General features: G+C 35.6%; 3 protein-coding genes across 5 annotated transcripts; 1 reads left to right on the top strand and 2 right to left on the bottom strand.

The window, feature by feature from the left end:
- The first annotated feature begins 1,288 nt into the window (after positions 1-1,288).
- Positions 1,289-3,135, top strand: LOC126717796 (uncharacterized). Of its 2 annotated transcripts, none has more exons than XM_050419699.1 (3): positions 1,289-1,454; positions 1,597-1,782; positions 2,590-3,135. In XM_050419699.1, the coding sequence occupies exons 1-3, from the start codon at positions 1,416-1,418 to the stop codon at positions 2,881-2,883; spliced, it is 519 nt and encodes a 172-aa protein (XP_050275656.1). In that variant the 5' UTR covers positions 1,289-1,415; the 3' UTR covers positions 2,884-3,135. The 2 variants fall into 2 exon arrangements, with proteins under 2 accessions (XP_050275656.1, XP_050275657.1); XM_050419700.1 differs by having other exon boundaries at positions 1,293-1,454; positions 2,617-3,135.
- A 2,022-nt stretch (positions 3,136-5,157) lies between these two features.
- Positions 5,158-16,802, bottom strand: LOC126717795 (IAA-alanine resistance protein 1). Of its 2 annotated transcripts, XM_050419697.1 has the most exons (11): positions 16,079-16,793; positions 14,981-15,064; positions 14,834-14,883; positions 13,427-13,478; positions 12,804-12,923; positions 11,585-11,862; positions 11,083-11,253; positions 10,850-10,957; positions 5,795-5,896; positions 5,661-5,705; positions 5,158-5,580 (listed from the first exon to the last, which is right to left on the bottom strand). In XM_050419697.1, exons 1-11 carry the CDS (start codon positions 16,359-16,361, stop codon positions 5,425-5,427), a joined length of 1,449 nt encoding a protein of 482 aa, XP_050275654.1. In that variant the 5' UTR covers positions 16,362-16,793; the 3' UTR covers positions 5,158-5,424. The 2 variants fall into 2 exon arrangements, with proteins under 2 accessions (XP_050275654.1, XP_050275655.1); XM_050419698.1 differs by lacking the exons at positions 5,158-5,580; positions 5,661-5,705; positions 5,795-5,896 and adding an exon at positions 6,209-6,286 and having other exon boundaries at positions 16,079-16,802.
- A 1,664-nt stretch (positions 16,803-18,466) lies between these two features.
- LOC126719524 (uncharacterized) lies at positions 18,467-19,257 on the bottom strand. Its single transcript, XM_050422065.1, has 2 exons — positions 19,249-19,257; positions 18,467-19,132 (listed from the first exon to the last, which is right to left on the bottom strand). Exons 1-2 carry the CDS (start codon positions 19,255-19,257, stop codon positions 18,467-18,469), a joined length of 675 nt encoding a protein of 224 aa, XP_050278022.1.
- Between the last annotated feature and the right edge of the window lie 1,219 nt (positions 19,258-20,476).

Raw genomic sequence — 20,476 nt, 5'->3', positions numbered from 1 at the left:
TATCTACCAAAAAACCATTATGCACTATCATACTACTTTTTAATTTTGGGATTTTGTTTCAAATTATGGGGTTTTTGTATCAGATTTAGGATTGATGGCTTAAGCCATTTGTTTTGGTTGACTGATTTTGAGGTATCGGAATATTGGGGATTAGATTTTTCATAGTTAGTTTATAGTTTGAATGGTAGTTATTTGAGAAAATGTCCAAGCAATTCAAAGTAGTATAATGGTGCATTCAAGGAATTGGTTTAGTCGCGGTAGTATAGTGATTCATAATGGTCTGGTTTGTAGGTGTGAAAATTTTATATTCAAGTAATAGGTATTAAGTCAGCAAAGGATTGTTACTGGTTGTCTCAGAATCCACTGAAAACAAAGTTCTCGAATGAGAATTTTAGAATGTTTTTTAAATGTAGTAAAAAAAAAAAAAAAAAAGTGTCTTGTGGGTTCTTGAATGGCATGATCCAAAAATGTTGGGTCATTTGCAATTCCACAAGGGTATTATAGTAACATTGGTATGGAATATTAAAGGAATCAGAAGATTTTGTTATTTGTTAATAGCTAAACAAACAACAGGGAGTATTTGCCTATTTTCAATAATTAAGTAGGGACATTGCATAATTTTATAGTTTCAGTCTTTCAGAAGAGAATTGTGAATGACCCAAAAGATAAAATAGGGAAAGTGTAATTTATCTCAAGTAAAAAGTTCAAAGATTAAAAATTTTCAAATGTAAGTAGGCTTTTTAACTTTCATTCGAATGAACGAACACTGAAACATTGGATGAGGTATTGCATCGTTACCATTGTATGTAGAGACTCCAACATACAATATAGGTCACTTTACAATCGATTACATTGAAATGAACAAACGGCTACTAAAAAGTGTGTAAAGACAGGCCTCTATCTCGTGCTTTCCGCTCCGACACTCTTTGCTTTGCCTCTCATCTTTTTACTACAACAAGGGTATCCTGGCAAAGCAAAACATGATAACAGCTAAGCTCATGTATGTACCGCTATCTCCTACATTTTCAATCTTCTGCAAAACCAAGAAAAGCAGAAAGTAGGAGATTGTTAAGATTTTTTTCAACCAAATTGCTACTGTTTTTAAAGCAACAAAGTGAAAGGTAAAAAAAAAGCTCTCTCGTTCTTATGGGTGAGAGATAGGGACCCAATAAAGAAAGGAAAAGGTTAAGAATAAAGTACTTCACAAAATCACAAAAAGAGGAAAATGGTGGGAATCTTTCTTCGTCGTCCACTGTGCAGTTGATCCCACAGCGCCACCTCTCTCATACCCTCATTTCTACTCCTTTTCATGCTCACTTTATCTTTTCAGTTTTCCTTTCTCACTCTCTCTCTCTCTCTCTCTCTCTCTCTCTCTCTCACATACGGACAAAGTTGGATTTGTTCTGCTTCTCATTATGAACATTTCTATGGGATTTTCTTGTGAGGGTGATTATGTAAGTCTCTCTCTCTCTCTCTCTCTCTCTTCCTCTCTTGTTTTCACAGCTATGGTATTACATTAGCTATCTTTTTATTTAAATATGCTTGTTATATGTGAATTTTACTTTAGTTTCATATGCTAAGTTGCTTCTTTTTTAGGATGCAAATGAAAGCGAAGTTCCACTGATAGATGAAAGCAGAGACGCAAGATACAGGGTTGGTATGGATTGGCACCATCTTGAGGTTGAAGTGGACATGGATTTCTGGCCAGTTGAACACCCAATGGAGCCACCGGATGAAGATCGACCAGTGAAATGTCCAATGCCTGATTCTACTGTTATCAATGTAAGAATGTTTCAATTATTTTCGTTAAATTCAAATTCCATTCATGTTTCATCCTTCATTCTTGGTTGATTGTATTGATGTTTCCTTAGAGCATGTGCTTTTTGGCTCATTAGTCATGATATTTTTCTTTTTGGTTCTTTAAATATCTCACATTTTATATTTTAATGAATATTAATCCAACTAGCTCGGCTTTTCAGTCTCTTGGTAGCCTCCTTAAACTTGAGTTAAATCTCTCGTCAGCAATTACGGCTTTGTACATAATAGGATTATTGTAATTGGACAAAACTTAAGTGGGTACAATTCTGTATCTCAGGTTTCCCAATTTAACGACGTTGTTGCATTAAGCAACAAACCACGTGATTAAATTTATTGTCATTAGAAGAAAGATGACATTATGTTTTTATTTTATTTTTTTTTTGTTAGAAAATAAAATAAGTAGAGGTAGATAACTTGAGTTGGCGTCTTTCACGTGATTGTATTAATTAATATAATCACATGATTGAATTTAATGGCAAAGTTAAGGTGCAGTTTGCAACGGTACCTAAGTTTTACTCGTCATTTGATAGGAAAAAAAAAATAGTGTTGCATTATGGTTTTATGTTTTTTTAATATATAATTTTTGGCTTTATGTGTTGGTTATATTTTCTTTTTTCAAGTAATATGGTACTCCCCCTGTCCAATTATGCTCCCCTTTGATAAAGCACACATTTTAAGTTGGGATTGTTATATGTTTCTTTCCATTGCTACCCTTTGCTCCTATACGAATTATGTTCTTTCGAAAGTAATAAATGTAATGATAAATGGCAGTGTGAGAAAAGAATTTCATATGAACAGGAAGGAGGTGTGAATGAGAAAAGGATTGGTGAAAGCTTGAGAAAAAGAGCAGAAGCGACTGTGCCAGCAGCTGTGAACAGACAAAGAGTGGTTGCTGTGGATGCAGAGCCTCCTGTTCGAGCAGTACGAAAAAGGCACCACACTCTCACCCGTGGAGACTATATTATGACCCCTACAATGAGAACACCCTCTCTGCCACCTCTCCCAAACCAGAACATTACCATCTTTCAAATGCTCCAGCAGTTTGACAAGTTTGAGTCTGAATAAACTATAATGAATGATTTGGTTCAAAACTTTGTTCGTATAAGCTTTTCATAGCCCATTATTAGGAAGCCATGATACATTCATCTTGATTAGCAAATGGTGTAGCTGCTTCAGAACAAGAGAAATTCTAGATGTAGCAAGGAGTACTTTGTAATTCTACAGCTGTTTTGTTATCATATTTTGTATATTATCATCAGAACTTGTTGCAGCTTATATTACTTATAATATGGCAAAGATTTTATGCTTAAATTTACATATATGAACATCAATCAGAACATCTCCGATTATGTATCCTAAGTCTTAGATAAATTCACCTATTGGAAGCTCAATCTTAATTAGATTAATTTTCTGTGCTGATGGTGAGACTCAAAAGGACCATGAGTTCAACTTCTTTTTCAGGTGTAGCACCATTTTGTTTCCTGAAGAATAGGATTATTCTATACCCAGCTGGAAGGTAAATTTAGATTTATTAGGAATGACATTTACGACCAATGTCATTACCATTACCAATCATTACCAAGTATAGATAAGGTTATTAATTTTATGACCATTACAATTACCAATCTTCTTCAAAATTTTTTTTTTTTTTTTTTTTTTTTTTTTTTTTTTTTTTGTTGAACCAATCTTCTTCATTTGTATTTGAAATGGAAATGAATCGCTTTCGAGTTTAAGGTTTAATTTTTATGAATTAAAAAATGTACCTAGTATCATCTCATTTAAAAATAAATTATCTTTTCTTATTCAATGAAATAAAATTTTAAATAATGTAATATTATACACTCCTTTTAATTTATGAAAAAGTAAATCTTCATCCTAAAAAAACCTCTCTCCATTGGCTCTTATTACATGGAGATCGGGTATTTGTCGTTGGTTCAATATTGGTTAATTATGAAACTTTAAAAGCAATCAAAAAAGACTTCCCATGCATGACCAGCTTTCACCAAAATACATGCATTCTTGCCCCCATAATGTTTCCCATTAGGCAGCAGGGAGTTCAGGCACCTTGTAAAAGATATCCTCCCCGCTAATGTGAAATTTCGTACATGCATGACCATGAATAACATATTTAATTTCTGTGCAGTGAAGCCACCTGGAGAAGTAGCATCTGGTTATACCCTTTAGTAGATATTAGCTGCGTTTATTCGATTCAGGTGTCTCAATTTAATCAGACATTATTCAATCAAATCGCAATTTATGGTACAGGACAGTTTGACCATGCGGTTGATGATTCAAATATGGTATATGTGCATTAGTATCAATCCCTTCAATTTTTTTTAGCTAAAGTTGAATTAGATACCCCTTTTTCTCCTCTAGTTCCTACTGGAAAATGCTAATGCTAGCCTTTCAAATATACTCTCCAATAAACTCTTTTAACTCTTCAAATGAACAGCCCCACACCCTCAAAACCGCCCTTACGCACTCAAACCCACATAGCCAACAATCCCAAAACACCTAAAGCTACGAGCGTTGAACCACATTGCCGCCATGCCAACCACAACCGAAGGTTGCCATGTGAGTCATACCCCGAGCTCACGCTACCATTGAATTGCTGCTTGAAAAGCCACCCTAAGCTTGAACGCCACCATGAGCTACCGAGTGAACCAAACTCAACCCAAGGTTTGCAAATTTGTGCATGCATGATGAGGCACAGAGCTGTTGTATAAAATATTAGGGAAGATATATTGTAGCAATTATGCAAAAAGTAGCTAACACCTAGTATGTTGGGTTGTTTTAACTTTTAAGGGGTAAAAAAAAGGTGTTTATAATCTGTCGGGGCTGCCTTGATGGTCAAAGAACAATAAATGCCTTTTGGCCTCTGTGATCATGAAGCATAGCCACGATTATTGAATTTCAAATTCCAATCATCTAAGTTTGAAATTAGTGGGTCCAGTCCCGCAATTTATTAACGATGATACACTCACGCCGGGATTTCACACATCATGAGCCATAAAAGACGTGAAGTCCTTAGATAAACTAGACATTATTTGACAATATCAGACAAAGCATGACCTAAAAATAAGTTTATTTTATTTTATTTTATTGTGACGGACCCATCACACAACGAATGCCAAAGGTATAAATGGACGATCAATCATACTAGTGTCAAATTTTTCTACTCTAATGATTACCTCAATAGGAAAAGTACAATCTATAAAATGGCTTAACTAGTGACCTCCGAGTTCTGTTCAAGTAGCCCTCCTTCCAGAACCTATAAAAACCCTATAATTTACCACAAAATCACTGTTTTTTTCCTTTCCCCTTTATAAGTATAATAAGTATAATCAATTTCACCTCAGATAAGGATGTTGAATATGCTTTAATAAATATAAAAATCTTCCGCTAATGTACATGTGTACATGTGTACATCGAGTAGTTTCTTGGGGTACTATGGCATATTTGGTACATATATTTAAACACATGTTTTTAATTTTTAAACATTACACGTATTTTCACATACTTTTTTACTCATATGTATTTTCAAAAAATACAAACGTTACTAGAACAACGTTACCAAACGGCACCTATATGACTAGTAAAAAAAAATCATTCTACAAGGGAAATACAAAGTGCAACAGCCATGCCTAGTATCAGTGAGGTTATATGGATTGCTGTGCTTTTCAATGTTGTGTTGCTGTTGCTATTCATTTCTGCAAGCACTCCAGCTACTGCAATGTATATAAATCCACCGGCTGTGAATCCCTGCAAAAATGGCATTGCCTTTGATCAAAACTGCTAAACTAAACCTCCAATGAACACACAACTTCACCAATTATTCTCACCTCAATGTAAGATGATTGCCCTGGATCTTGACCCCAGAGCAGAGCCTACAGCAAGAACAGTAATTAGATTTCTCTTTCAAATCAATTGAGAAACTATTAGACGGATTTCCCCTGCCCTAGGAAGACAAACTCACCATTGCAGTTCCTACTAGTGCCACCAGTGCTGATAGGAAGTTGAAAAAGAGAGCTTTGGATACACTGAAACCAGACCTCACAAGAATACCAAAATCACCAACCTGCATAGTGTGGAGGAACAAAGCTATTTAACAACCAAGCACAAAAGAAAATAATTATTATTCTGAATAGAAATAATGAATGTGATTCGATGATGGATGAAAATAGCCTTACAGTATGCTACATTAATTAAAGATACATAAATTCCATAGTACAATATCACAAATCGAGAAAAGAAGGGGGGGGGGGGGGTGTGGAGATGAATACAAAATGAGTTGTATGGGCAACTCACTGGAAGTGGAATATGAAACCAGCTAATCCAAGACAAGATGCAACTAACCAAAGGGACAGAAATTTACCTACCAAGGTTCAAAAGCATTTTGTAGACATTACGACTGGACATTTAAGAAACTACAAGCTTCATCTTGGTAAAGAAGCCAATACCTTACACACTGATCAAGCAAAGTTGGTATTAATTATTTTCCAAATTTGACAACAACAAAAAAAAGGACTGATAGAACACTCAAGAACAATATTGAAGATAACATACAAACAGTGTTGAAAACAAATCCTCCAAGTTTTAACAATCATAAAGATGTTAGAAATTCAAGAGGGGCCTTACAATTGGTGTATGGTACTTCATACAAGTCCATAAATAATATCAAATACCATATTGAGAGAGGTAAGCGTTTAGGAGTCTTAAGTTTGACAAATATTGGTACATTCTATCAAGTGAAACCCAAACAATAAAACTGTGCAGAGTTACACTATAAATTTCAGCACCAACTCATTTAATGCTTTTAACTATGACCAAAACAAAGGAACACTCATTTAAAACTAGTTGAGCATACATTAAAGAGGAAGACCCAGAATCAAACAAATTACCCTTGATATATTGCCACAATCCAAGTAAAAACAAAAAGGCTAGTCACAATTGGAACTCGTAATCACTTGCATAGCCCAATGTGAGACTCCACCCACGCCCGCAGAACACACTCATACAATCCACAATTTAAGGCATCATAATTTCCCCCATGTAAACCTCTAATGTCCTTTCAAGGCTCACAATACACTACAATGCCCACAAGCCACACAACATTATCAAGTTGATTTTGAAACCAATTTTCACAATTTGCAAAAGTACTAGCCACATCTTTGTTGTACCTTAAAAGGACTAATCATAAATGGAACTCATTTTAATCATTTATATAGCCTAGATTGACCAGTGCAAGCACAAGTGTGCAAATTTAGACACTTAACACATGTCCGCACAACACACATTCATACAAAACCACAATTTGGGGCACAATATATACATTTCAGCATCAAAAGTTTCAATCCTACCCATCAACAATCTCAATGTTCATTTTACAATAACTTTTATAAGTTCTCTACATTTCATATTTCTCTCCCTTGTTTTATTATTCTTACAAAAATATTTCTAATTTCAACAAATATAGCCTTCGCCCTTGTCTCTCTATCTCTCCACCTTGCTTCTTAGGATTTGACATGAGCTTCACAATGTTTAAGTTCTTGTACAAATACTTCTCAAAGATTGAGAACCAAAAAAGCAACAATCCTTCAAAAATCTAAAAATAATTTTTTCATGATGAATAAATAATAACTATAACAAGACAAACTCAATCTATAATAAATGATGATCCCTGTTACTTAAGTCGTTAGATTGCAGATCTAAGGGTTGCCTGTCCAGCATTCTGTCCAGGGCAACCATTGGCTTTGAGTACCCCTAGTCGGCTAGCAACTCCTCACTGGTGGTAAAGGATTGTGATGAGATGACTAAAGAGATAAATAGTGAAGTAGTACTATGGTTATTAAACCTAAGCAGAATCGGTAAGGTATAACTTAGAACCATGGTTCTAAGTGAATGTACTACCGCTTAATACTTGGGAACCTACACAGGAACTTAAACTTTTTAATTGGTAGGTAAAGAGGAGACAGGGCTCAAACTTAGAACCACTTGCTTTGATACCATGATAAACTTTCACTTGTCACGAAAGCTTAAATTGTTAAGAAGGGTGAATTTTATTATTTAAACATTATACTAAGAAAATGAAATAACAAGGAAGGAGTGTTTGGCTACAAGAAAGGTCATTTGAGTAGTTTGGCTTTTGTTCTATTTGGAATATTCTTTTTTTTTTTTATAAGTAATAAAGATGTATATTCAAATACACTACCTCATGCATAAAGTCATAAGGCAGAAAAAAGATTACAGAAAAAGAAAATAAATAAATAAATAAATAAAATACTAATTACAAAAGAGAGGGCTAAGGAACATAGGGAGAAAATCACTAGAGGTGAGTCACCAAACCCCAGACCAGTCAAAAAGGGAGCCACTGAAAGAGGCCAATAGCTAGTCGTTGGAGCTTTCCATATCCTCAAACGTCCTCCAATTTCGCTCCCTCCAAAGACACCAAATTAAGCACAATTGAGCTAAATTCCAGATGCTAGACAATTGCTTTCCAAGCCAATTCCACCAACCAAAAAGAGTATCTGCAACCAATCTTGGCAAGACCCATGAAATTCCAAAAGATCTAAAAATCAAACTCCACAACCGGTAAGTCTTAGCAAATGATCCACCGCCTCCCCATTACAACGACACATAATGCACTAGTCAACAAAATCCATCCCTCTACCCCTCAAATTATCACCTGTAAGGATCTTATCCCAAACAGCAGTCCACACAAAGAAAGAAACACGCTGAGGAGCCTTACCTTCCAAACACCTTTCCAAGGAAAGATAATGGGCAAGGGATCTCTTAACTTATTATAAAACGATTGGATATCAAAATCTCCATTCTTCGTCAACTTCCATCTCATATGATCTCCATTCTCAATTGGAGGTAAATTAGAACCCAAAGTACGGAGAAATTCATCCACATCACCCATTTCCCAATCATTTGGTCTCCAAATGAAACAAACATCCCAACTTCTCCATTCCTCTATCCCCAACCATTCAAGAGAAGAGGCCACTGATGCCTCTTTATTGGAAGCAATCCTATACACAAACGGAAAGCTCAAATGGAGTGGAGAATCCCCACACCATTGATCTATCCAAAGCTTCACTCTATCCCCCACCCCTACCTCAAACCCAATATTTTTGCTAAAAACCTCCCAACCCATTCGGATACTTCTCCACAAACCACACCCATGTACCCCTCTATCTAGCTTGGAGGTCCATTCCCCCCCACTCTTCCCCAAACTTCAAAGCTACAACCCTTCTCCAAAACCTTGTCTCCTCAACCCCAAACCACCATAATCATTTCCCTAGCAAGGCTTTATTAAAAGTAGTTAATTTCCTTACTCCTAACCCACCATTTTCCATAGGTGCACACACCTTATCTCATCCCACCAAGTGTGTCTTAGAATCCCCCCACAGGAAATCCCTTTGCAACCTCTCAATTTTATTAGCCACATGCGTATGGATAGTAAAAAGAGATAAAAAGTAAGTAAGAAGACTAGATAATGTACTCTTAAACAACGTTAGTCTTCCAACTTTTGACAAATACAGCTTCTTCCACCTAGCCAACTTACGCTCAATTTTTAGTGTCTAATGGGAACCTCTCACGACCCTCCCCCCAATCTGCCCCATGGTCAGTACAAATAACATGTTTCCACAAGTGATCATTCTCTACCCCCAAATCTCCATGACTACTTCCCATACCAAGAAGGCTTTATTAAAAGTGCTCAACATAAGATTCCCCAAACCACCCTCCTTCAATGGGAAACAACTCCCCCCAATCCAGCTAATGAAAATTAGGAACATCCCCCGTCCCTTCCTAAAAAAAATCTCTTTGTATCTTTTTTGCAATATAAATTGGCATTAAGTGATCATAGATAGCTCATAAGAAGGCATCCAACCTTATAGCCCGACGGTGAGTCTAGAATCGTTACAACATGTTTCCGATTCATTTGACGCAAATCATGGGACCAAGGTTCTTTATACGCTATTCCCATATACTAAACGATCAGTATGGCCATCATCATCATTTCTCAAGCATCCTAATATCTTCAATTGATCTCTCACCTTGTTCAAAAACCAAAATACACATTGGATTAGTGGAAGCCTCACCTTTAGTGCAACTCTGCTTTCCCAGAAATAGCATCAATTAGATGCCAAAATTGAGGTATGACTGGTATCACCACCAAAAACACTACTTATTCTACAATCTTCAACTCAATAAAAGACACCATTCCTAACCACCATTTCCTCATCCTTGCCGCTCATGCGTATCTTATAGTCATGGGCTAACAAAAAAAACATAACCAGATTTTAAGCAAAGGTCATCATCTTTTATATCTTTTCCATCTTATCCTCCCACTCTAGAATCACATCTCACAATTAGATCTACCCTAAAAGCTATGGGGCCCTCATTCCCATCTCTTACTGCCACAAGCTCCGTCTCATTTGTATTAAATGCTATCCTAGGAAGCACAGATACTTCAAACTAGTAGCCATATCCATATTGAACATGTATCCCATACGAGTACTCTCATATAACATGCATATCCCATATCCATATCAGTACTTCCTAATATTTTACCATCCTCTCAAGGGGATCTTATTTTCTATTCTCACTTTACATGAGCCCCTTAATCCTAGAAATTTTCTTCTCTCTCTCTCTCTCCCCTACCCTTTGACTCTCTTGTCTCCCCTATGTTATGTCAAACTAATACTCATATTGCTATTGTGCCCTGGGTCCTAAGAAGCCTCATAACCACCTCAAGGCCTAGCTCTCCATAGATAAAAAAAAAAACAGGTAAGCCAAAGCATGCCACCCTCTTTCTTGTACACAAAGTCTCACGAGTCAACCCTATCCAAATGGCTTCCAACAAACTTGCATAATATATTTACATGTCTAGATCATATTATTGTCTCAAAATACAAAGACATCGGCCCTTGAAAAAGGCATAACATTATACATGTGAAATAAATAAAAGGGAGAACTTCATCAGAAATAATAATAATAAAACAAAAATAGAAGGGAGAGTTCAAACCTCTTGAGGAAGCTCATGTGCCAGCAAGAACAGAGTTCTAGACCAACCGCCAACAGATCCATAAAGAAGGAAAGCACTTCCTAGAGCCATCCCATCAGTGAAATTGTGCTGCAATACACAAATTCCTTTCAATAACACAAAGTAAAACTGTATCATTCAAATCCATAATTTCGTTTCTTTAAAAGAAATAAAAATTAAACATGCTGGAGAGCAAATAATAAAGGCACACATACAACACCATCAGAAAAGAGATTGAGATAACCGAACACAAGATTCGATGGTGATTGAGCAGGTTCCTTCTCTTTTGAATGAATATCATCCTTCTCCATTGAATGAGTATCATCAGCGGAGCCATTTGCAGTATCTACATCGGCTTCATCTTTTCTAGCACCAGCAGCAGTTCTCTGCAGGAAGAAAGCATGACAGACAAGGTTCAGTATGCAATCCTACAATTCAATCCAAAAATAGAAAGATGCAGAAAGAAATTGGTTTAAATTTCTCACTGATTATTAGAATACACTATAGTCAACTGACAAACCAATGTGCCATCCATCTGTATTGTATGACAATATGGCTGGTCAGGCACCCAATGCATGAACAATCATGTCTACCCCTAGCCTTGCCTGACCTTAACTCTCGGCTCAAATTTACACCATTCCAAGCCAGTAGCCCAACCATGAATCAAAGTACATCTCAATAGTACCTAAAGTTACACATGATACGCCAAATCCTCACCTTCCGAAGAGATTCATGCCTCAGATCATCTCCATTCAAAGAGTCATTTGACACTTCATCTGACACCTTTCCTTCAGATGACATCTCCAACGTTTTTCCATCTTTTCCATCAGAAGATTGTGACTGCTTAATGTCAGTAGAATCACTGTCATCCTTCAATTTCTTACTGCCCTTATGATGATGGTGGTGATGACCATGACCCCATGCATGAGCTCCTCCAGAGTTACCTTCAACATACCTCACTAGCTTCTCTACAAGAAGAAAAACTACAATGCCAGCTGCAACAACCAATACATCACAATAAGAATTCAAGGTATTTATTCCCAATCTGCAACACCCCTGATAATAATCAGAATAAGAAACAAAATCAACAAGAATAAAGCAACAGGAAGTAAAAGAAGAGATCACCGTATAGTAAGTTATATACCTTACTATTCAGCAAAAATTAGATAGCTTGCTTTCATAGGTAAACACAAGTCAAGAAACCACATGGAATTGAGATACAATATAATGGACTGAAACTGACATATAATCATCTCATAAGACATTAAATAGCACAAAAAATTTTCCTATTTCTCCTTGGTAGTAGACACTTCTCTTTTTTCTTTTCTTATTTTAAAGTAACTTTACAAATAGACATTTCAACAAATATTAAGCAACTAACAACTTAACACTTTCAAAATTCTATAAGACAGAAGTATACGGCATTAATTCAAGATTGATGAAAAACCAGAGGACCTCCCTTCTTGCTTTTAATTAGATTTGCATCAAACCAATCCTTCAACAACAGCCCTTAATCATCAAAATAAATTGCAATTGCCAATGTGAGTGTTTAACATCCAACAGTTTCTCCCCCTGGGCGATTCTCTTTGGTAGGTAAAATCCATCAAATGGTCTCAAGACAGTATTCAGGAGAGGTAATTTATTATCAAGCATTATAACCATGTGGAAAATTATTTGCATCTTTGTATTCCCAGTTAACCCCCTTTATTTACCTTTAAAGAGCACAGAAAAGCCTCTCCCTAGGCTGGAGCTATGAAAAAAAAAAGTGTTCAATCCAGCCTATTACACTAATTTGCTCCTGTCACTACAGGCACAAAGTTATTCATACATTTAAAACCATATTCAAACATATTCATACAGTTATAAACAAGTTGAAACAGGGAGCCACATGGTTGACTTGTTTAATAAGACAAGCATCAAGTATGTTACTACTAACCCAGAATGGAAATTCCTACAGAAAGGTCTTTCAAAGAATGCGAATGTGACGGCTCATGTCCAAAATGATCGTGATGATCATGCTCTGCATGGTGATCATGCGAGTGGGAGTGTTCACCACCTGCAAAAATACGAGTATATTAATTTATGCCTGAAATATCTTTTCCTTTTTTTGGCTTTCAGTCTAAAAACCACCCAAAAACAGAAAAGATTAGAAATTATAGAAAGTTTTATTAAAATTCCTAAGGTTCAGAGTTTCATATCACAACATTTTTTAGGAGTCAATAAAACAAAACTGAAAACTCTAAAGCTTTCTACGCCAATATATATAGAAGAGAAGAGAGAAAATGGAACAGTTACCTCTAAATTATGCTAAAAGTAATAACACCCCCCCCCCCCCCCTCTCCCAAACCCAAAAAAGAAAAGAATCTGGATGTATACAAAATATTAAAATAACCTAAAAGTTTTGAAAAATAAGATGCAATAAAACCTAGTATAAATCTTCAATGTCCTATGTCATAGTTACATCAAACTACATTGAAATTCAGGTACCAAGATAGGATTGGCAACTAAACATGTGGAAGAATCACAGAGAATAAAAGCAGTATCTGATTAGACTCATACCAAAAGCATGTGGTAATTGGTGAAGAAAAGCATCTCCTAACATAGCTCCTGCCTGTGAATGGCATAATCAAAATCAACCAAATTATTTGAGATGGCAAAGAAGAAAAGAAGCACTACTTGTATATCTCCATCTCATTCACAGAAACCTTCTACGGTCCCAAATTTGCAAGAAGCCCATGAGCAACTAGAATAAAAAGTAAATTTTAACCTTTGAAAAAGGCCAAAGAACAAAAAGTAACAAATTGATATTGTTGTTGATGATGATGATGCTAATTAAATATTAAAGATTTCAAGGAAAAAAAGATTGTAACAATTCCAAGTTCTCAAAAGACAAGAAACCATAAATTAATTCAGTACATGTAACATACTCTAAGGAGCTATAATGAGAAAATAAATAATAAATCAATTTTGCAATGTATACAACCAATAAAAGTTTCTTATATTGTGATGATCATCAATAAAATTTAAAGCAATTAAGATCCCCCCAAGAATTCAAAAATTTCAGTACATTCAATGCATTAAGACACGTAGTCAACAGTCATTTCATTAATAGAAGATCAAAGAAAAATGTAGGATGTAGGCCATTAATTGATTTGCACTAAAGTATTGTTTTATGAATTAACAGAATATTATTCTTTCACCCATTTTATTTTGTAAATAGATAATTGCAACTAGTTCCAATTTCTTGAACCTTTAAAATTATCATTCACCAAAATTCACTTTGTTCCAATTTCTGCTACAAGATTCCATAAGCTAAATCATTAATCATAGCTTGATTGAAGGTCCAAAGAATTTATCTATAATCATTTTTTAGGTCATCTGATTGATTATTTTGCCAGGCTTAAATTTCTTGCAGACAAGAACCTGATTTGTGTGTGGCTTCCTTATATTATCAATGAAAGTACAGCAACTCACATGCAATAATCTTGAGAACTCAAAAATATGAGAACCTGTAGGCAACTGGAATGGCACCAATGCCGAGGAAGTATGCATACAAATTTCAACTTTCATGAAGTTCTGTATTGCTGACATTCTTGACAGTCATATCAGCCAGTCTAACATCACATAAAAGGGAAGATTGAACTCATCACGACTTGAAACAAAGACATTTAACTAAAACTGGTATCATGTTTGATTTGTAGCAAATAAGAAGTCACAAACCAAAGAGCACAACATATTCATTTATTTGATAAGTCTACTTCATGCATGAAAGTTATAAAAGTCAAATCAATTTACAATTCCTAATTGACATTAAAAAGCATTAGTGACAACAGCTACAGATAAGCAGTAGCATTAGAATTAAAACAGGAGATACATATGCATTAGTATTCAACAGATGTACCATTTCACAACCAAAAGAATCAATTAAGATTTATAAACTAAATAAATAGGCTTCAAGAAACTAACCCCAAATAAAGCCAATGAATCAACAACCACCTTGGATGGTTTCCCTTGTACTGCAACACCCAAAGAATTCAGTCACTGTTCATAGGGATATGCATCATGAATTTCAGAAAAAACCACTAAGTACATACTGACAATAACGTTACTTACCAAATATCAATGGCAGGATAATCAGGCATATAAGAGAAGCCATGCTCACCAAAAGAGAGCAGCCCAATGCATTTACCCAAAGACCTTTCAAAAAAAAAATAATAATAATAAGTAAATAAATACTTAACTCCCACTTTTGCCTCAAATGGGGATCACTTTAACAGCAGACAAAGTTTGAGAAGATTTTCGTTTTTGAAATGTAAAGATTGAAATGCAAGGTTAATTTAAGTGCTACAAACTAGATCACATAAGAGAGAGAGTTCACACAGATTGAAGACATGGTTATTTACCAAAATCTACTACATGAAAAAGGGTTGAATTTACCGCTCGGTGCCAGTAGTATTAATTTGTTTGCTAATTTATTCAACCTTTCAAATGAGACCCCTGTAGAGAACTGATATCCACTAAAACAACCTTCTACCAAAATTTTGTCTTCCATAGGGACTCTATAAGATTAACTTGGAAAAGGACTACAATTAATTATCATGACATTGATTATGTACATTTTGGCGTTCACGAAATTTATATATTCACTGGCAAACACTTTTCACATCATCCTTCATTCAAGTAAATAGGGCGGCCTAACTTAACCAAAGGAACGAGTATAAGCACGAGCATCTTACATGAAACTTACTCGTTACTATGAGGCAAGTGCAATCTTTCTGTCTTTGTCTAAGACAAGTAAGGCTTATCATGAAAACCAATGACATGGTGACAAAAGTATCCCACATGATTTTGTTGGCCTATCTTTTGGCTTAATAACACATGTTTCCACCAAAAATGAATGGTACCGAGCTTAACACCTACCTATGAGCAGAATGCCCTAAATTTGAGCCAATTCAAGCTAAATTTGCTTTACTTTTATCAACGATTCGATTGCGTCAAAAAATATACCTAAATTTTTCAATTTTACTAAAAAGATCTGATTCCTCCTTGAATTACTGCTTCACACTCACTTAAAACATTTATTGAGGTTAAAAAAAAAAAAAGCAGTTACTTTCGTTTCCATACATTTTCTCAGCAACCAAACACACATTTCACACACAAAAAAACAATCAATGAAAATTGAAAATTCAAGGAATTGAAGTAGAAAAGTACCTAAGCCGGAGAGGTCCGAAAAGGCAAAACGGTCGAGAATACGATCGTGTTCGAAGCCGAATCCATACAATCTCATATCCTCCTCCTCAGCCAACTCCTCGGGAAGTAGCTTAGACGCCAAACGCTCCTCTTCATGATGATGATGATGATGATGGTGGCCATGATCACAGTGGTGGTGGTGAGCATGGGATTCGTGTCCGAAGCTCAGATCCAAACAGCTCAGCGCAACAACCAAAGCAGTTACCAACACAGCACCACCGATCTGTCTCGGAAGCAACGCCATTTTTTTTTTGTTTCTTTTGTTTGGGAGGGGGCAATTAAATTAAGGGCGTGTTTGGGTGGAGTGGGATTAAGGAGACTAGGTGTTGCGTCGTTTACAGGTGCCTTCAATAGTGATGAAGCAAACAATGATTAAGAAGAGAACGATTATCCCGATTATGATACCGAAGGTTACTACATCCATTTATTATAACCACTTTTATTACTTTAATTTTGTTTTCCGTTTTTCTTTTTTTCTTTTTTCTTTTTTGGTGACTCACACTCACTTGGGAATCGGGAATTGCTAAAAGAGGGGGATCTCTCTCTCTCCACTGGGACAGAAGGTTTTATCTGAGGAAGCGGTGCAGCAGAATTAGGACACAGTCCACACACACACAGTCTGCTGCTTGCTACTACTGTCGTTGTTCACATCGTATGTTTGGTTTACTTTACTCTTGTAGCCACCTAACTTGGGGGCCACACCAGGGACTATCAAAAATTGAATCGGAACCCGATAATTCGCTGATTGAGTCAAAACCCGTAACTTGATTAATTTGATCTCGTAACCAAACTGACCCAAGCTACTTGCGACCCAATTTTTGGACATGAACTTGACCCAAACCCAAACTATTTGCAAACTCTAGCTTTTTCCCAACAATTTTTATTATTATTGTTGAAGTGATCAAATGTGAGCGATTAAGAAAAAAAATAGTGAGTCTAATTATGACGATATAAGGAAAGTCGGTGAGCCAATCATCCAAAGACTTACAAGAAGGAAACATGCTGTCGTGGTGCTGGCCTTAAGCTTCTCCAATGCTTGAATTAGCAACTCAAAAAATCCAAAATAAACTCAAATGATAGTGGAGTTGGTGTTTTTCGCTCATACTTGGGAGTGGATGGGGGGTTTTGGGTTTATAGGAACATGATGGAAGGCATGCATGAAGTTAATGGCAGCGAGATTCTCAAATTAAGTTCATGATCATATTGGAAGAGTATGGGTTAGATCTATCTCTCACTTAAAGTTGTGGTTTCCATGAGTAGTTCTTTTGTTGGCACGTAATCATCTATAGAGACAGACAACCAAACGAACTGGTTGGAGGACCTAGGCTTAGGATAGCATACGATCTCTATCAAACGAGCCATAAAATCAGTTGAACGAGCTTCTTAAGGTTAAGAGAGTCTCAACTCCAAGTGGTCTCCAGTTTGGAACGACACCTAGTTTTGGGTGGAAAGATCATTCCTATCATTGTGAATGATAAAAAAAAAAATACATTACTTATCATTATAAGGGATGCCTCTAACTTAGGGCTTGTTTGGATTAAGAGAGAAAGAGGGATAAATTAAATTTAATTGAAAATAGGTTAATTTTAGGCAAATTTTACTTTACTCTTTTTCTCCTTTCCCCTCAATCCATACAAACTATTAGACTTGGAAAAATAAGACCTAAACTCATTAATACAACCCAATCCAAACCTAGCCCATAGAAAAAACAAGTCACCCCGTATCCTACCCAACCCATTTTTAAAGAAGGAAACTTATTAAAAAAGACTTGCTTTTTTTTTTTGGAAGGTAATATGCAACAAAGTTGCATGTTTTCTTTTGGTGGAAAAAGAATTAAAATAAGTTGTCTGAGCTCTTTTTAATGGTACATGATCTACTGAGTATTCTTGTAGCTACGGTTGCTTTTTTTTTTTTTTTTTCCTTTTTTTTTGAAAGGGGAATGTTCATTCCATTAAAGAAGTGAAATGTCACAATACAAAGCATCAATTGCTGGTGGAGGAGAGTCCTCCATCCAGTATACATCCTCATCTAAAGTATTTCTAACATATTGGGCCAAAACATGTGCTACTCGATTTCCACCCCTCCTAACACAACAAACACTAACCCATTGCAAACCCTGCATCAATGTCGAATGTCATCCACAACATTGCCAAATGTTGAAGCGTTTTCCAAAGAAGAAGAGATGGCATGAATGACATTGATGTTGTTCCCTTCAGTTATCATCCTCGAAAATCCAGCATCCACTGCAAATTCTATGGCTCTTCGGCAAGCAAGAAATTCTGCTTCATCACTTGCGCACACCATCGGACCACTAGCAGTCATAGCAGCCATTACCTCTCCTTTATCATTTCAAATAATTGCACCATAGTCTGTTCTGCCTGAATCCGGAAATACAGCTGCATCAAAATTCAGTTTGTACGCCTCTGGTGGTGGTGGCTGCCATGTATCTCCTTTTGGTTGCTGTGTCCTCTGTGCGTCCAGCCGGGTTTGCGCGATTCTGAACTCTGTAATATAGTCCTCAGCCCGATTAGTCAAACTATTTGGAACCTTCATTTTTCCTCCATGCAGCAAGCAGTTACGCTGGTTCCAAACTATCCACGCTTGGGTCCAAAATAACTCAAGCTCATCTTGATAAAGGCGCTCCAAGAACTCCTCCATCAGGTGCATCATATCAGTCTGGCCGTGTCTAGCTTTCTGCAACTTTCGAGAACTTCCAGCCCAGATATCTTGGACCGCTGCACAATCCCAAAGTGCATGAAAGGTGGACTCCGTTTCCCTTGTACAGACCGAGCATTTATCATCCGTAATCACCTTTCTTCTGGTCAGATTCGCTGCAGTTGGGAGGATCTCGTGGCAAGCTCTCCAGGCAAAAACTTTTATTTTGTTTCGAAGCCGAAGCTTCCATATTGCAGTCCAGACATTTTTTGCAGCACAATCCCTCGATGTTCCACCTCGGTTCACATCAATTAAGAGCCTCCTAGCCACATGATATGCGGACTTAACATTGAACAGACCCTTGAATTATGCAGCCAAAAAACAGAGTCAGGGACATTTCTTCGGCTCAATGGAATTTGGCATATTAGCCACTGTTGCTTTTGAATCAACTTTTGGCATGGGAGTAGAATTCTTACCCTGTACATTAATCTTGTCTTTTGACTGGGAATGTGAAAGTTTCATTGTGCACTTGAATATGGTTATATGGATTTGAAGGTAATTTGACTCATTTACAAAAAATTGCCACATGTATAAAATTACAATTCTTTAGTGACTCACTTTCATTGTATACTTAAGTTATATTAAAATTATTGTTGATGAAAATACTAACGAAATTAATCTCTTACTTGAGATGCATTTCTCAAGTATGAATATTTCTAATGCTAGATTTACTACTAATATTGAGTAAATTATGGTACAATTCATATTAAATATTTACATATTTTTCTTTACTTAATACGTTATTTTTTATTCTTAAAATTTTTTCTTAGTTATCTTTCTTGCTAATTCAAGTTTATTATTATTTTACATGCAACAGGAACATATACACTTAAGAATGTTGATAACTTGCAAATGGTCCACTACATTTATTTATTTTTTTTTTTTTTTTTTTGGTTCTCTTTATGGTGATGATATTATTAATGAACTTTAGATTGTGTAAACTTGAGAATTTATGTATTATTTTACTTTTATATTTTTTAGTATTTTTTTTTTATTTATTCTCTTATTTGTATTAAAAGGAAGACAAAGACAATATAATTTTTTTTATAATAATTAATTTTTTCTTTCATATGAAATAATACCAGTTGAACATAACCCAATTAACTTGACGGCCTAGCTCTGTAACCTGATCAACCCAACATGCTTGCAACTCATTTAGGACAACATGTTTTTCATTTTGACCCAAACTTGATCTAACTCAAAACTCGTTAACCTAACCCTATCCAACTCATTTGCCAATTTACCTATATTTGGACTTTTCTCTTTGTCTGTTTTTTTTTTTTTTTTTTTTTTTTTTTTGAAAATACAATACACATCCAGATGAAACAAAAACTATAGATTCATCTAGTTTTTTTTATTTGTCAATCTACTTTATATATATATATATATATAAGTAAATATAAAATACAATACACATCCAAATGAAACAAAAACTATAAATTCATCTAGTTCTTACTTCGGGATAAATGAGTTAAGCCATGTATTTAAAAAATCATAATTTTTCATTTGATTTTAATTTAAATAGAAGTTAAGCTTGAGCTCAATGTCAAATATGATTAGATATTAAAGCTTAATTCATTTTCTTGACAAACAAGCTCGAGTTTGTTAATGAGCTACTTGATTAAATTATTCATTTCCCATATA

This window comes from Quercus robur, chromosome 3, assembly GCF_932294415.1.
Source record: "Quercus robur chromosome 3, dhQueRobu3.1, whole genome shotgun sequence".
Taxonomy (NCBI): Eukaryota; Viridiplantae; Streptophyta; class Magnoliopsida; order Fagales; family Fagaceae; genus Quercus; species Quercus robur.
This window is presented reverse-complemented; position numbering and strand designations above follow the sequence as displayed.